Source organism: Drosophila ficusphila, unplaced genomic scaffold (assembly GCF_018152265.1).
Source record: "Drosophila ficusphila isolate 14025-0441.05 unplaced genomic scaffold, ASM1815226v1 contig_791, whole genome shotgun sequence".
Lineage (NCBI taxonomy): Eukaryota > Metazoa > Arthropoda > Insecta > Diptera > Drosophilidae > Drosophila > Drosophila ficusphila.
In genome coordinates, this window is record NW_025064737.1 from 29,174,082 (window position 1) to 29,194,875 (window position 20,794).

General features: G+C 38.2%; 1 protein-coding gene across 7 annotated transcripts in view; it reads right to left on the minus strand.

Moving 5' to 3' along the window:
- Positions 1–20,794, minus strand: part of LOC108098665 (polypyrimidine tract-binding protein 1) — a 133,403-nt gene that overhangs the window by 104,838 nt on the left and 7,771 nt on the right. For 3 of the 7 annotated variants that reach the window (XM_017201744.1, XM_017201745.2, XM_017201746.1), the window contains 3 exons: positions 19,353–19,404; positions 15,724–15,753; positions 3,473–3,571 (listed from right to left, as the gene is read on the minus strand). In XM_017201744.1, the coding sequence (XP_017057233.1) occupies positions 3,473–3,571; positions 15,724–15,753; positions 19,353–19,364 (141 nt within the window). In that variant the 5' untranslated portion in view covers positions 19,365–19,404. Of the gene's footprint in view, positions 1–3,472; positions 3,572–15,723; positions 15,754–19,352; positions 19,405–20,794 lie in introns of those variants that run through there. The other 4 variants (XM_017201751.1, XM_017201750.1, XM_017201749.1 and 1 more) reach the window with 2 other exon arrangements.

The following is a 20,794-nucleotide window of genomic DNA, read 5'->3' on the forward strand; positions in this document are numbered from 1 at the left end:
ACGCAAAGTAAGGCTAACAGAAATACACAAACTTAGAAATAAAGAAAAGATAATTATTTAAATTTTTGTTTTAATTTTTTCTCATCTTTTCATAAGTATAAGGTTCAGTTTTAAAAAAGAATCTTCAAAAGTTTAAATTAAGTCGATCGTTTTTCTCCCGAAGGACTTTTTTGGTTTCACTCTTTTATCCATTATCCTACCTATACAAAAATAAAGGAATAGCAAATGAACTTTATGTTTATAGTTTTTCTTAATGGTGAGTTTTCGCACACATACTCGTAATCGGGATTATTCCGACGCAGCCACTATTCGTCACACACCTCCCTTCTTTGTCCAGCTTTCCTTTTAATTTCTTGAAAAGGTTTCTTACCTTTCGTTGTTGTTGCTTATTACGCATCGCACAAAGGCTAATATTCAGTGGAATGAGACAGCGGGGGTTCAAGGAACTACTGGCTGCTCGAAGCTTGAAATTTCTGCTTTATATGAATTACAATAATAAAGAAAGGAAAACGCGAGGAAAACGCATATCAAAAGTTGAGCCGAGGCAGCCAAAGAAAATCATAAAAATTATAAAAGGTATCCACGAAAAATGAAAGGAAGCAGCACCGGGCAGACAGCTCACCAATGCGCTCAAAAAAATCACCGTAATAAAGCTCAGCGTCTGGGGTCCTTCTGTGTTTCAGGGTGTATGTGCAAATAAAATAACCTGTCCCAGCTGATGGGTTAACGGAGGTGGTGGAAAAGGGGCGCTTAGCACAACGCTCGAAAATGTCAGTGAGGCGCAATCCTTTGTAAGGAACGTCGGGCAGCTGGATTCTCAAGCAGACAAACTTTGCCGGGAATACAATGCGTTGTCCTCGTCGAGGAGTAAAACACAGATTAAATTATTAATAAGAAGCATAAGAAAAACAAATGGGAGTGCATGCCAGCCGGAGAAAATGAAAATGGAAAAATACTGTTTGTCGAAAAGAATCGGTGATACCACTCGTAAAAGGAATCATGAGTTAAAAAAAAAAAAAACAATAATATTAAAAAACAAAACATTAAATATGGGCTTTGCTTATTTTTTTATTTTAATTAATTTGTAAATTAGACAAGTACTCGCTTGACCTCTTCCCAACATTTGGTAAAAACTATTGTTTGTAGAGACGCCGTAGCTAATAAAAACATAATTAAAACTAATTCGGTTTAATTTTCTTGCAGCTTTTTTTTGTGTAAGACTTTGACTGCCAGTGCAGAGCGATCTCTTGGTCACCCGTCTTGGCCCTTCCTTGTCCATTAAGTTCACGGTTCAATGGACAAAATAGTGGGGTCAGCGGGTAATAGAAGGTGCTGGCCTCATCATCACTGTTTCATCTGGCAAAGAGAAATGCTGAGCACACCTAAGTGGCTCCTAGACGAACGAATGAAGCAGTTCCTTAAGCTTAAAAGCACGTTAAGTTAGTTATGTCCTACTATTGTGTTCTAATCCGTTATCAAATCTGTTCCAAAACAAAATAAACGATAAATAAATTATTTGACCAACATAATTTTTTTTTAAATTCTCCTACTATTTTACTTATTCTGCTTTTTTTATTAAATCTAATAAAGCGACAAAAAAAATAAAGTTCCGTCCAACATTTCAAGCCGATTTAAGCATTTTAAATAAAATAAAATTTTTTTAGAAGTACCAGCTGCTGATGAAACATCCCACCTCTCATGTTCTAACCCATAAAAACCACACTTTTTCATTGTCTTCTGAATTTCTTTGTTATTAAATATTATTTTGCCAGCCTCACCTTTACACGGTATGGCTTAAACGCCTTTTTATGACCAATGTAAAAGCCCCCGGCCAGGCTTTCCCGCCCAACTAGCTCCTTCTGACCCACCGCCCCGCGTGATTTATGCCACGCGGTCAAGTGTAAGTTCCACCGCTGGCACCTCAGGGCAGGAAATTGGGTTTAACAGCGGCAGTCAACGGAACTTGGCAGCTCGTTTAATTTCAGTCGATTTTTTCCAGCGGCCGGAATATTATTAAATATACCTTTTGCCATTACACTTTTTGTTACCTTTTTATGAACTGATTATCAGTGGACTACTTTGCGTGTTGCGATTTGCCTTAATTAGTTGCGTCGGCAGATCAGGATATTAACTGCATTGAGCTGGGTCGGTTTTGGTTTAGCCCTTAATTGTAAAACCCTGTCAGCGGTTAAATTTTACCGGTATTCGTTTTTTTTTTTGTTTCATTAATCGAGATTTATTTGCAAGCTCGTTTGCTTTTGAGTTGTTGCTGATGAATAATAAGGAAATACACATAAACAAACAATGTTTCAGATGTTGGAAAATAAAGAGCAAATTTTTATAAAGTGTTTCATATAAATTTAAGTTATTAATATTATTTAGATATATTAACCTTTTTTGTATTTTTTTAACCCCTTTAATCACGAGCACTTCTGCACATTTAGACTAAGCCGTTTAATTCTGCACAAAGGAAACATACACAGGGACTAGGGAATGTAAAAAGAAAACTGCAGGCTATGTCATTTATTAAAAACAGCAGTTGGTTGAAGAGAATTGGGAAACAAATTAAAAGCGCGTTTATATTGGTAAGGCCTCCCGTTTGGGGGACTGTTCCTCTACTCTGGAATGCAACAGACTTTCGAAAGGGCCACACCCCTGCTAACGAGCGTCCATTATGCAAACAATAAGCAGTGCTTCCTCTTCAGATAAAAACCACAAACAAACGTTGTAAAAATATCCCTCAAAAAGCAAGGAAAAATATTGCGCATACGCCACGCATCCTGCGAGTGGCTTTCATTCAAAAATAGATTTATGTGTGGCATTTAAGCTTGACAACAAGGAAAAACCACAAAGAAGTGGGGGTGCATAAAGCACGGGAAGGACACCCAAACAAAATCAAGAAAAATGTGCTGCAGCATTTATCAAACGTGACACAATCCGTGGGAATTTTTGTAAACTCTTTCCTTCCCTTTATGTACCCTCAGACATTCTAACATCATTATTCTTTAGCAGAAACAAACAATGAGCAGTGCATTTCGGTATCATTAAAATGTGATCACATCGTATTATGGCCGCAGTTAAATGAGGGCAGGCGGTACGCCATCTTGGGGCGAGAGGTATTTGATTTAGGGCCTCCCATAAGGTTCCTTAATATTTGAGCTCGCTCTCCCCACTGTATGTGCATATGTTTTGCAATAATGTCAACGATAGACCGTGTTCTTTGACATGTGCGCGTTCAAAAGTATGTGCCCTAGTTGGCAAGCTACATTTACATTTAGCCAGACTTGTTGACTTTTTGTTATCGGTTTCGAGCAGATTTGCATGATTTTCTCATTAGTGTTCTTAATTTACTATTTAACATGACAAGCAAACAAATGTGCAATTGAAAGGACAGGGAAAGGGTAAACAGGAAGTTATGTCGGGGAGTAGACTGATGAAATGGAAAATGTAATGAGTGGTTGGATCAACTTACCTTGACTCCAATGTGAACCGGTGCAAATTCTGACTTGTGTATTGAAGAAATCGGTATCGGTAATTGCATGGGAAGGGGGCAGGACATCATGGTCGCTACCTGTGAATGCAAACAGAGAAATAGACATAGTGATGTTAGTCGGATTCGGATTGACAATTAAGGGGAGTTTATGAATGGGTAAGCGAACCTTTTGCTCATTATAATGTTAAGGTTCTTCGATTTTCTATATATAAAGTTATAAAATTTATGAAGCAACAATTTTTAAGAATTTACAACTAGATCGTCTTTTTACACCTTTTTAGTGGTACGAACAATAAGATTGGGCTCTCTGATAAGCAACTCAACTGAAAAGCTGCTTCAATTTTCTCTCTGACACTTTGCCACAAAAACGTTGCCATTTTTTCGCCATTTTCCTGCGCTCATCAGTTTACAGTTTGCATTGCAATTTTTTGCCTTTTCAATTTTCCTCGATTTAATGGCAGCCAACATTGAAGTCGCTCCCGCACATCCTTGTTTCTCCGCTTCTCCGCTCACTCAAATAACCACCCTCACATACAAATCACGACCGCATTGCATTTCATTTGGAAAAGAAACGAAGGGAGGGCGGAGGTGTGACCAGCGTTCCATTTGGCCCCCATCATCATTGTCATTTCCGCTTTCGCGTAACGATGTCAACGTTTTTGATGGCTTCATTTCGTTGCACTGCATTTCGTTTTGGTTTTTCGTTTGTAGTGCGAAATAAATCATAGCCTCACTTTCCCCCGCTGCACTTACGCCTTTCTTTCCAACCAATAAAAACTTTTGGACTTTGTCATAATACGAGAGGAAGGCAGAAAGAAGGCGGGGAAATGAAGGACGACGGCAACAACAAGAAAGATGAGAAAATATAGTCACAGAAGCGTGTAACAAGAAGGAACAGAACAAGACATGCTTACACACAAAAATAAACCTTGGCACAAGACTGTGAATGTTGATAATGTATTTCAGCTGATATTCAAAATAATATTTTAAGAGCAATCCTAAAATAGAGAAAAATAAAGTAACTCATAATAAAGGCAAAAATGGTTTATCGGAAACTAAAAAAAAACAAGCTTTCCTTTCGGTGTAAAAAAAAACCTCCTAAAAACTTGGCATGACAAAGTGACAAATTTTGGCAAAACTTTAGCATCGAAGCCTGAAATAGTAAGAGCAGCCTGCAAAACGGACAATGTGTTAAAGAAAAAGGCGGAGACGGAACGTCATAAAAATTGTTGCATGCACACTCCCCCACAACATTTCAATATCCGGACTTGTTCTGAAGGTTTTAGACCATATTTATAGTATATATATATATATATATTCTTAATGGTACTACTTCCCAATAAATCGATCTCCCAGGTTCTGTTAACAAAAGTATTTTAAAACATTTGGTAAACACATTTCCTATTGAATTACACTTGTCAGCAAACTGGCACCCTTTCCTGCCCGCATCTTGGGAGGTCTGGCCAACTGGCGTGTCTTTCCTTGTTTTTTTGCCCCGAAATCATTGACTTGTCAACGGCATCGATTTTCAAAAAAGCAACAAAAATAGAGAAGCATCATAACAAATTTTTTTATGTCTCATTTAACCCGCTCCACATTTAGCGCCCTCTTCACCGGTTTCACTGGCTGTCAGCCGACTGTCAGTTTGTTTACGCATTTCACAGCAAATTGCTTTAAGAGCTACAAAAGTGTCGTTTACATGGGCAGCTTGGCAAACTAATTAATAGAATTTTAGTATTACGTATTTGCTGTTCCCTGGCTGCCGTTACAGTTGTAGTTGTCATTATTATCAAAAGTAGTGCCAAAGTGCAGCAGAGCGTGGCTTGGCTTGCATTTTAATGACGACAACAAACGGAAATTGACGTTGCCTGACTGACTTTTCAACATTGTAGCCGGCTTTTTATGCTGACACGCGACACAGCAACGGAATCGTACGGTCGACAAGGGATACAATGCCGGGAGAAACGAAGAATTAAGGGGGCACACTCGCAGATGAACTCATGGCTTTGGCCCATGTGACAACCATATGGACACTGCAAAGTGTTCTCGCATGAATAGAAAACTGTCGAACTTTTACACTGAAAGTACGAAATCAAACTAAGGCAATCCAATTCATATTCCGATTTTTTAAAATAGGATTTTAAAAAATATGTCATTAAAATTCGTGTATTTATTATATATTATTAAAAATACTTGAAATTAACCCGCATCGAAAATTATCTCGTTTCAAATAAACAGCTTTTCTCAGTGGAAACTTTTCCTCGACTCCCTGCCTTCACCACGACATTGATGCATGACTCTGTTTCGGTCTCGGTCCAAGTCCCGTTTGTACTTACTCTGCCACGCCTCCCTCTGTCCCCAGTCGGCCAACGAGCCCGTCGGCCCACCCACGCGTTAATTTGTCCAGTTTTGTGGTGGACATTCCTGGCATCCGAGCAGGATAATAAATGTAATATGGCAGCAATGAGAGCGAAACGATGTAGCGGAACTTTTGCCTCTGATGCTGCATGCCCAATTAGGCCCGAAGGGTGGGGGGACTGCACAGCCACCCACGAAAACAGTGATTAATGAGCAGTTACAGCAACAACTACGGCAATCATACATCATTCGGTTAGGTTCGGTTTGGCAAAGTTGAAGGCCGAACAGCAGCAGCAAATTCAACAAATACATCAGCAATTTCCATCGTTACTCGCTACATGTCACAATTGCAACCTGCAACAAGTTCACGGGATTTTTTGCCCCTTGTCGTCAAGCTTTTCTCCTCAGTGAGCATGCGCGACGCATCAACAGCCGCGGGCAACTGCAACAACACAATCAATAACTGCAACGGCAGCATCGGCAACAGCTGTACCAATTCGAAAGCAAACCAAGCGAACATTTTTGCACGGGCCATACACTGATAGAATAATACCTATGCAAAGCTACCAGATATCCAATATTTTTATTTTACTTGTTTTTGTCTAATTCATGTCTGAATATTTTTTAATATTTATTGAACACATAAGAGATGTGATAAAGAGATTTTGTTAACAGAGTCACAAAAAAATAGTAATGTTTTACTGAAAACTTTAAATTTACATTTATTTTTTAATGCGATTACTTCAGTGAACAAACCAGGGGAAGACTGCCGCGCCCATGGCACTGATATCGCATTTTGCACAAACACTTATGGCTGGTTAATAAGCAGGTGGCTTGGCCCAGCTTGAGGCTGCTGACTCAGCTTCATTTGGCTCAGAACATTGAACCTGATCATGAGTACAAATACATTAAGTAAATTTACATAGACAAGAGAATTTGTTTAAAAACAACAGAAACATAACCTCTTCTATGTCTCAGAAAACTTTATTGGTATGCCACTTTGAATTCCGATTGAGATGAACAGAGTTAGGGGGTCTGAAAGTGTTTTTTGAATCATATTTCTGCATTCCATCAGAAACTTAAAAAATTTGTCATGAACAGGTCCAAAAAAAATCCAATGGACAAGGGTAAACAAAATCGACTAACACAAATGATTAGAGGTATGCCACTGAACAAGGGAAAAAAATCGAACATCAAGAAATGAAAAACTTTGAGTGCAATTCGCTTAGGAATCCCAACACAAATGTTTAGAGGTATGCCACTTTGAAATCGGATAAAAATTGGTCGAGTTATGTGGTATATTGGGTTGGCAAGAAAGTCATGTCGTTTTTTTTAGTAATCGTTTTTAATCTAATTTATTTACGACTAATCGAGCACCAGGGTCACACTTTTTAGTATCTTTTTAAAGCTTATTGTCTTAGGTACTATCGACGAAAATTTGGTAATTACTCGATAACATTTGTGGAAGCTATAGCAAATTAAACATGGAGGACCAAAGTGAGCATTTTCGGCACATGGAAGCAAAAAATCCAAAAAGGAAAAAAAGCGGTCGAAGCTCACGAAAAATTGTGCGAAGTGTATGGTAAAGATGCCATGAGTGATCGCCAATGTCAGCGCTGGTTTGCCAAATTCAGGCTTGGAGATTTTGGAGTTAAAGACGCCCCACGTTCTGGTCGACCATCGGCCGTTTTTGACGAACAAATACAGGCTTTGCTGGATGAAAACCGGCGTTATTCAATGCGGGAGATGTCAGAGAAGCTCAAAGTGTCGCATACAACGGTTGAAAACCATTTGGAGAAACTTGGCTACGTAAGCAAGCTCGATGTTTGGGTTCCGCATAACTTAAAGGAAATTCACCTAACTAAGCGTATCAACATCTGCTATTCTCTGCTGCAACGGATTAAAAACGATTCTTTTTTGAAGCGGATCATTACTGCCGACGAAAAGTGGGTTGTTTACAATAATGTCCAACGAAAAAGATCATGGAGCAAGAAAGATGAGCCAGCCCAAGCCACATCAAAGGCCGATATCCATCAGAGGAAAGTTATGCTGTCTGTTTGGTGGAATTGGAAGGGTGTAGTGCATTTTGAGCTGCTGGGACGGAATGAAACCATCAATTCACATGTGTACTCTCGCCAGCTATCCAATTTGGCGGAAAAAATTAAAGAAAAGGAGCCGGCACTAGCTAATCGCAAGGGTACAGTCTTTCACCATGACAACGCTAGGCCCCACACATCTTTGGCCACTCGGTAAAAATTAAGGGAGCTGAATTGGGAAGTGCTACCACATCCACCATATAGTCCGGACTGAGCACCTTCAGATTACCATTTGTTTCGCTCTCTTCAAAACTCTTTGAATGGTAAAAACTTTGATTCAGATGAGGCTGTCGAAAACCACTTGTCTCGATTTTTTGCTGGAAAAGACCAAAAGTTCTTCGAGCGCGGAATTATGCAGCTGCCCGAAAGATGGTCATTAGTGGTCGAACAAAACGGCCAATACATAATTGATTAATTATAAGTCCTGATATAAATAAATCATATTTGAAAATATTGAAAAAAAAACGACATGACTTTCTTGCCAACCCAATAGAAGTTCCGTATTGTCTCATTTTTCGGCTAAACATCGGAAAATATGACATAAACAGGGGTAAAAATATCGATCATCAAGAAATGAAAAACTTTGAATGCAGTTATTACAGGAATCCCAACACAAATGTTTAGAGGTATGCCACTTTGGTATCGGAAAAAAATTGGTCGATTTATGGGGTAGTGAGGGTGATATTCGGTCGACTTTTCGGAAACCTTCGGAAGCTTGCAAAAATCTAACATGAACAGGCGTAAAAAAATTCCATCGGAATTTTGTAAAAATGTGAAATCAAAGAAAACACCCTATAGAAAAATTACCTATATAACATGCCGTCGATACTGCATCAATCAGCGTGGGCAAATCGCACTAAAAGCCTGGTAACAATTCTGAAAATTTAGCATGACTGGTTGACTGGTTGTCCTAGTAATTAGACAACTTTCAGACTGTGTTGTGCCATGAATTTTGTATTGATCAGCATTTTGATTTTTGTTTTTACTTTTTTCAAGTTTTTTGAGCAATAAAATAAAAAATTCTTTAAGAAAAGCAAATCAAGGGATTTTAGAAACAAAAGTATCTATATACTGACATTTAAAAGAATTTTTAAGTTAAGAATGTAATTTTATTTTACCTACAGCTTTTGAATTAGCTGTTTATGGTAACAGATCGACGAACTGATTTAGAAAAGGTTTTGCAGGCAGGTGCGATTTAGTGTTTTGCTTTTATAAGCCATGCACTTTTGATGTGTCTACCCAAAGGAAAGAGCTTGAGTGCAGCAAGTGGTTGGACTGGGTTAAAGACTTAACTGCTCCATCTACGCCTAAAACTAGGCAACGCACAAGCAGGAAATGTGTTGAAAATCCTTTTCTGCCAACGTTTTTTGTTGTGTTGACGCTTCAGCGTCTTTGTTGGCTCACACATATGGGCATATGTGTGAGCGCTTGTGGAACTGCATGTGTGCGGTTTAGTGTCGCATCAAATTGCATTAGTGTGGAAAGCAGCAACAAACGCAAAAGCCCTAGCTAGTGCACAGAAAATCCAGTTTCAGTTTGTCCCTTTCCGCTCTTCTCAATCTCCTCTGTGTTCCGTTCCAAGCCGTTCCGCCTCGCATCGCCCTTTGTTTGCTTTACATCAGGACATCGTCAACGGATTTCGCCTTCTTGCATTCTGATCTGATCTACCACTCACACCCTAAACCGCCGCGCAGCCTTTATTTGACTAGCTCCAAAGTGAGAGAAAGTGGAGAGAGGCAGGACAAAGGCAGTAGACAGTGTGTGAAATGGCTGTAATGCTACTGCTTTCGGATGGCTTTGCGTAAGCCTCCTTCAGCTGCCAGTAGCCGTCAGATGAAAGTTGCAGTGTGAATCTTACTACACTTAAAAAAATATTATAATCTAAGAACAGCATATCTAAGAAGTTGATGTTGTAAATAAAAAAATGTTTGAACATTTTTTCAATACGGTTTTTGTTTACGCTCAGTTTTTTGGTGGTTCTTTGCTGGTTGCAAATTGTTTATCAAAGCTTCATCCCAAATCGAAGTCTAGGCCCTAAAGTTAGGCGGCAGCATTATTAAGCATTTGTTATTCTCTGAACGATACATAGGGCAGCGCAGTGTGTGTAATTAAAAATGTCAATGCACAAAAGATTTTAGCGTTGGCAATGCATTCCCAGCTCTCACAGGTAACTTAACTCTGGCTGGACTTTACAATGCTGGCAAATGAGAAACTGCATCCGAAATGGAATCTGCAATTGCAACTGGGAGATAACGTTTTTTATACCCTTTTTAGTACAAGTCTTTTTGAGATATAACTGTACGTTGCATATTTTAGGAAACGAGGAAAATGAATTCTTTTTTCATAAGAAAATGTTATACTCTTTCGCGTCTACTTCTTCATGTTTTATCTTTGGGGCTCAGCTGCGGGTATATGTGCACACATCCAGTCGCAAATAGAGCACCCACACACCTTGGCTACATTCATCTTGGGCAGCCGCCGACTGCAGACAAACATTTTTCGCAAATTAAATGAAAACACCTGATATTGAGAGCCATAACTTCCGCAATAACTTTTTTTCCCCGTACTGTGGTATCATTTTTTCACACAGAACGATGCAAAATAGAGGATAGGATTTTATCGGCGAAGCTTTAGATACATATTGCTGCTAATAAAGAAAGTGTTTTATTTGTAACATGTCCGATTTTGGCTTACTGCACTCTGCGTTTACAATTTATCTTCATAATTTTTTTTCCTGCAAAGACAGCTGAAACCTTTAAAAGTCTTTTTAGTCAAATTTGCTCGCATTTAGTTTGCCTATGCGTGATTCCATTAGTATAAAAGTAATTTGTGTACAAATGTCTTAATCATCCAGATTTGAATTAATTGCAACATTTACTTTTACTAAGTTATATTCGTTTCTGATAACCAACTTGAAAGTCATGATACACACTAGTCATATTTTTATTATTGGCTTTCGTACATACTTAAAAACCTTTTCGAGCCCCACTGCCAAATTTTCCATTTTATTCTGTTTACTTTAATTTATATAAGCTGTGATAAATTGAATGTTTAATTAATTATTTTGTCCTGCTAACTGATGGTCTCGGTCTCAGAAAATATTATGCCTCAGATTTATATTTCTTGCTGGATACTTTTTTTTAGTTGGTTTATTTTAATGTTTTTTTTTTTTTAGTTATGCCAGGCAACAAGTGTTAATGACATCTGAACAACAAAAACGAGTTTCGGTTTTTCGAGTGACTCTTCTGTCAAGCATTGAAAAATGTTTGTGAATGAGAAATAGTCCGGCCTGCGACCTGCAGCAGACACATAAATTCTCATTTAGCATCGTCAAATTAATGACTTCAAAATAAGCCCCATTTGCCGGCTTCTTTCGCACTCCCCAAAGAGTAAGATTCCGTGGAAACATGCTATTACGGCACACCTGATCGAGCGCTTACCGGTGACCTCATAACTAGTGGAAGTTGAAAAACTTGTTAAACAACTTACGCGTCTGCCGGCCGGCAAACGAAAACCAAAGTCAAGATACACTAACAACTAGCCTCACAAACTAACAATGCCACTGAAGAAATACTACGGTACACATATATTTTTTTCTGTTAGTTAAGTTGAGTTAAATCACCATTTAAGTCATTTGAACTTGTAAGCCTTTTTGTGTTTGCCGGATTTGTTTCTTAAGAAAACCAAAGTATGACATAAGTAAATTATATTAATTTAAATTATATAGGTAAAACACGAATATGTTCTTCTTAATATATTACTAAATTGTTAAAGACAAGCGAATTTTTAATCGAATGGGCCGCAGCGAACTGATTTACCATTTCCGTACCTATATATGTTTCCGTACCTGTAAATGCTGTCGCATTGGTTCTTCAAATTCTCTACTAGCTGTCAACTGCAAATTAAAGACGCGGAACCATGTTTTATGTCTGATTAGCATGTGACTATTAATAGGTAATACTCCATGCTAAGGAGCATCTATAAGTGAATTTTGCGGCACGTAGACTGGCCAGCACCTTGGGGGCCTTGGTTGGAGGAGATGGATGATGACACTTCGGTCGTGCTCCTTAGAGCCACACGAAATAATTAGCAATGAAATCACGTGCAAGTTGCTGGCTTTTGGGCTGCGGGTTAGCACTGTCAATTTCAATTTAAGACAAGAAGAAGCCAAATGGCCGTCTCCTCCCAGCAGCTTTTAAATGAGCGCCGTGACTAATTACAAATTAAATTGACAGAAAACGTGTTTAACGTGCTGCATTTTCACGTTCTATATAATTTATGAGACGGCCCTTTTGGGCCAGCACCTTTTTTGAAGTCCCCGCAGGGTATAAGCAGCCGTCGAAAGGTCAGCTGCAGGTGTAACTAACGGACAGCTTAACTTTTAGTCCTGCTTCATGGCTTTTGGGTGCAACAAGTTAAGCCACCTTTGACATCCGCATATATGTACAGGTACGAACTAGCTTAGTCATTGGACGCACACAGATACCAGCAATTAGTTGGCAAGCTTTGCCTCTATATCTTTTAATCTGCTCGTTTTTGTGAAGCTGAAATTTAATCCGGTTCATTTGCAAAAATATGAGTTTGGTGTAAAGAAGTTACTTTTTGTAAAACTTAAAAGATTTGCGATAATTTTACAAAGCAATTGTCACAATTCTTGATTAAGTCCTTTTATAAACCTGGATTGCACTGGTGAAAGGGTGTAGATTATCCTCCAGTTGTGAACCGTAAAACGTTTATATCAAACCCATCACACTCATACTATAAGCGGACATCAGCGCAGATACTGGCGAAAACACAGACAACCTTAATACAGAGCAAAATTGGTTATACGCCCAAGTTTGACACGCCTCCGACAGCTTTTCTGCTCGCAGTAAGGATAGTGTGTGCTTACTGGGTGCGGGCTATAGCGAGACGACGTGTAGTTTTAATTAATTTAATTTCACGCTCATAAAATGCCAAACAATGTGAAAAACTCGTGGACACATGGCGGGAAAATGCGCGTAAGCAACGCGGAAAAGCTCGTTTAGGATTTCGGATCTGCAGGAGAGAAGCGGGTTGTCCGCCTGCATGTGACAAGGAGCGTAATTAACAAAACTCACACACTCGTCACCCAGCAGAGTTTGTCATAATTGAATTGCAGCGGAAATAGTTATTGCGAGAACCGGAGAAAAGAGGCGCCAAATGACGAAAACAAATAGAAATCGCTGGGGAAGTGAGTCGAGAACCACTGATCGAAAGCAATTGAAGGCACTTAACGCGTATCCGTGTCACTTAGTTTATTACTCGGCTGCTCTTGAGTACAGATTGTTTGACTGACTGCATTTCTGGGTTAGCAAAGATAAACTAAAAAAAGCAAAGGGAAATCGAGCTGCAATACCAAACTCACTTTTTTTATTTGGTTACAAATATAGCAAAATATTTGTTTATATTCAAAGGAAAAAAAAATTTTTTAGCGAGTGATTTTAAGCTTTGTTGTCATATAACTTCTGGTTTGTTGTGTTTGACTTAAATATCGAGAAATAAACTAAAACACGAAAAGGGAAATCTGGTACAATACCAAACTCACTTTTAGTTATTTGTTAAAAATATATAATAGTAAAATATTTTTTTATTTAAAGCAAAAAAAAAAATATTTTATTTTCCGCAAGTGTTTCTAATCTTTGTTCTTACATAACTTTCAGTTTGTTGTGTTTAAATGTATATGAAGTACTAAGAACCCGAAAAAGCCACGCCAGCTGTTTCCTCCAATTGTGAAGTTTCTAAGAAATATGGGACGATCAAATGTAAATTTCAGGATTACTCTATTTTCATACACATATATCTTTGGGAGTGTGGGATCTTCTGCTTATGTTGATAAAGAAGAGTTTATATAATGTATCTTTTCAGATTTTTTTTTTTTTTTAAGAAGTCTTCTCTTCAGTTTGTTGTTGCTATTGTTTATTGTCTAATGCTCTTGAGAAAAACTGCTCGGAAAGAATGTTGATTTCAAATGGGAGAGTCTAAAAATTAAATTTTAAATTCAAATTAATAATAGAAGTTAAAATAGTTAGCTCTTATTAGGGCAACCACTTTTATAAGACAACAGAAGTATAACCATGTTGAGGTTTGTCGGTCTTAGATCTTCTTTGCAGTTGAAATAAACAAATAAGTCTACCGAAGTTGTAAAGTGCACTGTGTCTGGCAGAGTTGCTGTGACTAATAAGGCCTGCCAAGGCGTTGAGCACACCACATGATTTCTCTCCGCTCGTCGCTCTCGTTGAATCTCGAACCTCATTAAGGCAATTTTCTTATTAGCAACGGCAGCAGATGGGGGAGGGATCATACGTTGGCATAATTTATAGTTTCTATTTGCGGTCAATTAAACACCCATCTTGGCTCGCTCTGATAACCCGAAGCGAAGAGGTTGCTGCCGTACCACCAGGAAAGTCTTATTTTGGCACTCGCCCAACGACATGCATAGGAATCCCCGGCAAACATTCCCAGAACTACCAACAAAGTACCTCTGGTAAATGCCACCTGTTGGAGGCAAAGTGCCCGACCGTCTCGCATCTCCCCGAGCCTCCGCTCCAACTCATGGCTTTGACATCATCATCCGTCAGTCAGCCAGTACATATATCGTCCCTTTGGTGGGACAATGCAGGCAGTTCGTGCATGCAACCGCTCTAGGAAAATGCTTCATTTTGGCTGGCAAATCACGCAAATGAAATGCACAAAATATGGGCCATTTATAACCTCCCGTACGTGAGACAGTCTGGCTAGAAAAGTAGAAAAAATTATGAAGCAGCTGGCCACAGCCTGCTGTTTCTAGAAGAGAAAACGCGAAGACAGCGCACACAAGCTTTCACCCCCACTTTCTATACGCCTGCCTACCTCACCACCCCTGGGCTACACTCAATTGCGCGCTAATTTAGCGCAACTCGCACTCAATAATTTATTTTCATAATTGAGAAAAAGGCAAAATAAACACGCGAGATAAAACCAAAACGGTGGGCACACTCACGAAATATTCCTCCTATGACTGTCGCCACGCCATGACGCGTTGATTGAGCACGCCAAGCGCCCTGCTGCCTGCGAAACGTTCTCCTTTTAACTTTAAAAGATTAATGACAACTTAATTTGAGAAAACAAAAGGCCACAATTTGAAACTACGGGGCTATTTAACAAACAGTATCTGTCCAGTTAACTAGACAAAAAAATAAAATAAATCAAAGATATCTATATGCATATAAGACGTTTATATCCTTTCCGACAAGGGCTACCCAAAAAGGTTTGTTTGCTTTCAGTTAATTTCTAATTTTCGGAACAATCCGATGAGACGAGATGATGAGATGAGAACCTAAGTGGGCATCAGTTACAACAAAAGCCACAAGCCCACATTCACCTGATAATTTAAGTTACGGAAAGAAATAAGTAAAACATAATGCGTTTGTCGATTAATCAACTGTCCAAATAGAAGCAGTAAGTCCTCGTTTACCTTTTTGGCTTTCCTAACTTATTTATTGGACTTTCATCCAGGATGTGTGACCAACTCGAATCGGGGGAGTGATAATTACACCAAAAAAATCCTCATCCAAGAAAAATAAATTAGCCGTTTTCTGTTAGTCTTGTCGATGTTACAAAACAAAACTTATTTTATATGAAAATCGATTACGTTGAGAATTATAAATAATTTAAAAGGTTTTACGGAAATGGGCAGGAAGTATCTCGTTTACTGCTTTTGCCGTCCCCACGGACTAATTAATAAATAAATTAATGGCCAAAATGATAGCGACTTACGTTTTCTTTTTCGTCGTAGTGCAAACTTACCTGAAAGCAGAAAAAAAGGAAAACGTTAAAATTACATTGAAAGTAAATGTTATTTAAGCGAAAATTTCGGCACTAGCAATTTAAGTTTGAGATTGAAAATTCATAAATCATTGGCAACATTGTTCCGAAATGTATATCCATTTTTTGTTGTTGCTCTTGGCGCATTTCTTTCGTTCAATTTATTAGTGTCAACTTGCCAACAAAAGCAGAGTATTCCTTTGACCAAGCCGCAGGACAAAGCAATGAATTTATCACCCGCCCCTTTCTCAACCTATGTTTCGCCCCAGCATGTAACAATGATAACTTGCCCTGCCGTGTGTGGTGGACATTGTGCGTCTTTTTGACTCTTTTGTGTCTCATAAGTCATTTCTGCCTTCTCAAATAATTCATAATCGATTCTCAAAGCGCTACTCATCTTCTTGGCCCCTTAACCACCGCTGTCGAGTTTGCCCTGGAGACAAGTTCGTTAGGTTAGCTAGACAAAAAGAAGGTCCAACATTTACTTATGAGAACCAAAGTGAGTCCTGGGATTGCCGGGGGTGGGAGCAGGACGAAAGTCAGTGGGTGGATGTCGAGAAGTGGGGGTAATGGCTGGAGCAAGACAAACACGGCACGCTCGCTGAATTTCTATTAAGCCAAATAACTCAAAAGTAATTGCACTAAGAAGTGGCGACCGAGCATGAACATCCTGGGATCATCAATATGTTCACCTTAATGGATGTTTAAATAAATTATAACTTCAAATTGCGATTGCTAAGCGCTCTCCTTCAGCAGACCAACACAACCTGCCCCAGTTGCGGCACGTACAGCTAAATACATTACGCTCAGCTGCAGTTGTGCGAAAATATTTACACGTGATTTGCCATCTTCACAAAAAAAAGCATTCAAGCTCTTCTCAATTATTCCTTTGCTGGGTTTACCCGTTGCTTTCCTTGCGGAAACAGATTGTTTTCATGTTATTTCCCTCGGTTTTTTTCGCAGCGAACAAGATAGAGATGATCTATTATCTAAAGCAGATTTTTTAAACTATTAGTCCCATAAACTTAACATAGCTTGCACGAAACTTTTTTGCTGAAAACAATTATTTAATTGCCTTGAAGAAGCCAATTTGAAAAGATAATCGCAAAATATATTTAGGCCCAAGTAGAGTGCTGGCCAGCTAATTGGCCTTGGCAATAGAAATTGTGGGCAGAGGTGCACTCGGTAAAATTACCGTTCAGCCAAGCTCTCTGATCTTTGGCCGTGACTCATGCTGCTGCGTAAATGGGGGAGTTGCTGCTCTGTCAGGAGAAGCGGCCTTAGTGCACTTGGAGCGTAACCGTTCAGCCAAACTCTTCAAGCCAAAGAGCCGACGGAGAAAAGGTTTGCATACAAATTGGCGCACGTGTGAGAGGGCTAGGTGGAATATTGTTGAAAGCCGTGCTGCACCACGCACACTAACACTGCCCGCACGAGCATAGTGGGTCAAACGTGAGCCTTTCAAATGCTAAATGGACATTGCTTAATTTCATATTCCACCGCCCAAGGAGCTTCCACACTGAGCCTTTGGAGTTCAGCCATCATAATAGCTCATTATGCTGTTGCTGCCCACGTTTCCTCCCAAAGTTCATTAGCTAAAAGGCCATCAAATCATTATCAACCAAATGCACTAAAGAAAAGATGAAGCTCCAAAGTAATCTTTAGATGTCACAATAAAAAATAAAAATTAATCATTTTAAAATTTTGGGATTATGTATTAATGAAAACGACACCAATTCCATTTTTGTTAATCTACCGACAAAAAAATAGATTTCCTTCCTAATTAACAGAGCATTTTGCACGCAACAAATACATTATAGACTATTTAAAAATCATTAATTTAACACAACAGGTAAGCATGGAAAACCGAAGTCCAATATAATAATTTGGCTTCTTAGCAGCTGGGTCGACGATTTCTGTTTTTGTTTATCGGACAGATTTAACACAAACCTATATATACACTCTTTTATATGCGTTCATTATTTTTTTTTTTTTTTTTTTTTAAATTTTATGTCGCGATTTATTTTTGGCTCGGCGTCAAGAAGTGTACAACTTGGCCACGCTCCAACCGACTGAAACTCAACCCACGCCAAAAGGAAAGACAGCAATACGAAACACTAGGCGATATACTTCCTAGAATTAGCTAAAAGCCCGTTTTTCATAATGATAGCAAATAATATTACAGCAGTGCAATTCAGGGATGTAGTCCTCAAGAAAAAAACTTGTATTTATTAATTAATCAATAAAAAATAAAAAAAGGCTCTACTCTTTTGCTTGAAAAATGAAATTTTAACAAATTAGCATTGGCGCTTTGAGAACTAGCACTAAAATATAGAAGATTATGCATTATCTATATATCGCAACATCCATAAATTCTTTTTGCTGCTGTTTCCGATAACATCCCAAGAACAAATAAAAGTCGGAATTTAAATAACCATGAAATTATATGTGCCCAAGCTTCTGTGCTGAAGCGATGGTATTCGCCTAAACCATCTTAGTAATTACTAAGTCTAAGTTTTCTTATTTTGGTTTACCTTTATTTATTATTAATGTCAATAAATTGGCCTTTGACTCGTTGACATTAAAATGAAAGCGTTGACCTCTTTGATTACAAAGAATAACTTGCGTACGGATGAAAGAATTAAATACAGGTTCTATTAAGGTGCCCCGTTATTTTGGGGATATAGATTTTTAAAAATAACTGACAATCTTATACCAAGCATAAGTTATAACTACACAAATTTGAATGGCGAGACGATGGTTGGGGCAATCCAAAAGTTTTTAATAGCACCCCAACTCACTTGACGAATAAACCATTAAAAATCTCCTACTATTGACTTGTGGCCACTAGAGGTATACAGAATATCTTCCTAACGATGCTAGCGGACCCACCCAATTATCAAGCAATGTTGTCCCAAGAACATCTAAGACAGCCCCCTTAAAATGAGAATGAAATAAATTTTAATATTATTTTTAGCTGACAGGAGGATGCGATGAACTACATTCACAGAAAGTTCTTGCGCTAGGAAAACCATTATTGGGAATGCAGAAACCCCCGATTATTTCTCAAGATTTTTAAAATTACTTATTTAAGGCGCTTGAATAAAAGCACTTTATCTAATGAACTGCCGAAGTACCCAAACGTACATGTATTCAATACTTGAAAACTGAAACTATATTTACTGTTAATAAAATACAATCGAAAATTCATTTATTTATCTGGCACGCTGAGAAATTGTAGCGCAAATATTTGCAATTCAACTGCAGCAGCAACAAAATGCACAATAGAACGACAGCAAAATCAAATCGAAATAAAATGAAATAAAATAAAACATAAAAATAACTGGCAGCGCACTGATGAAGCTTTTGCTCGGGCCACGCTATGGGAAATATTCTAGGAACATTTTTAACCAGACGGAAAGACAGATGGACTGACAGGCATGCAAGCCAATAACGTTTATATATAATTTTAGAAAAAACAAACAAATGTTTTGCACTTTTGTTTATTGCGGTACTTTTTGCAGCCAAACCTACTAGAAATATAAGCTTTTAATATTAAAATATGATTGATGTTAACTTACAGCTTGACTCATGCTAAAATCTGCTTTGCCACAACCACAAACACACACTTACCTAAAACGAAAAGAGAGATTAAACTTTTTTTACGTTTGCCGAAGTAAAAATTTAATTAATATCCTCCTTAACGTATTTTTCCGTTTTAATAGAGAACTGTGGCGAAATTGAAACAAATAGAAAGAGGCAAAGTTTATGCTAACTTCCGTTCGCAGCCTAAATTAGCAATCTTGTTGTAAACCGATGACTTTCTGTATATAGCTTTATTTATTTGAGGTTGTTTTCTTATCTTGCTTTTCGAGTGTGTTTATTTACACAATCCATGGAATACTTCCCTTTTAGGCAAGCGCAAATGGATTTCGATGAGGTAAATGAGAAACACAAGGAAACATTTTAAACAATTACGTAATTGTGCAAAGAGAATCTTATTTACAAATAAATTAATTGATATTATTTATTCCACATAAATATAAATTACAAAAATGAAGTCCGGAAACTTATCGCACAATATAAGGACACTTGAAGAGCATGAAGGGAACTTGAAGAGAGAAGGACAAATTGGCTTCTGCCTGGCAGCATGCCCGATTTTGGATGACATCGAGATAAAAATGCCAAATACTTGGGGCACTCACAACCAGAAATCTCAACTATTTAGCCAAACATGTGTTAGCTGTAGCACTACTGCATGCTCGGCAATCCCTCAAATACGCGTACCATTCGAACGACGAAAGAAGCAAAAACTTCGAAGTGACGAGTGGTTTCCATCGTCCAAAGCGACAAGCGGCCATAAGTTAAATTGAAATCTTGTCAACAGACCAAGAAATGATCTAGCCAGACTACAGCATTAAATGCTTAGCGAAACATTTTATTTATTTAAAACAGAAATTTAATTTAAAACACAAATAAATCGTGTAGCATACATAACCCAAAAAGCAAACTGAACATGCCAGCAAAATGCAAAGGAAAATCAATTTGCCATTGTAAAAATTAAAAAAAAATTACTTTAACAAAAATCCACAAGATGATAAAAAAAAAGCTTTAAAATCAGTTATGGAGATGGTCTCACAAAATTTTATCAATCATCCTTATGAAAATTAAATAAAAATATTTATAATTAATCTTGGATTATTGAAATTTTTTTAGTTAATTTACTTAAGTTACCAATGTAAACTTTGCACCCCAGGCACACATTTGCAGGTATTGCAAGTATTAAGTGTCTAAACTACAGAGCATTGTGCAAAAGGAATTTTCACCAAAGAAATTGCACCAAAGCACCAATGGCCTTAGGAAAAAGGAACTACTCCAGCAAGGAAAGTAGTGGCAACCACAACATCAGTAAATAGAGCAGCTACCTTTTCTTCAGAGAGCAACAGCACCAGCAGCAACACGGCATCTTAACAAGCAACGGAAAAACCAGCAGCTACAAAAATTCGCTGGCAACAACCTTGCA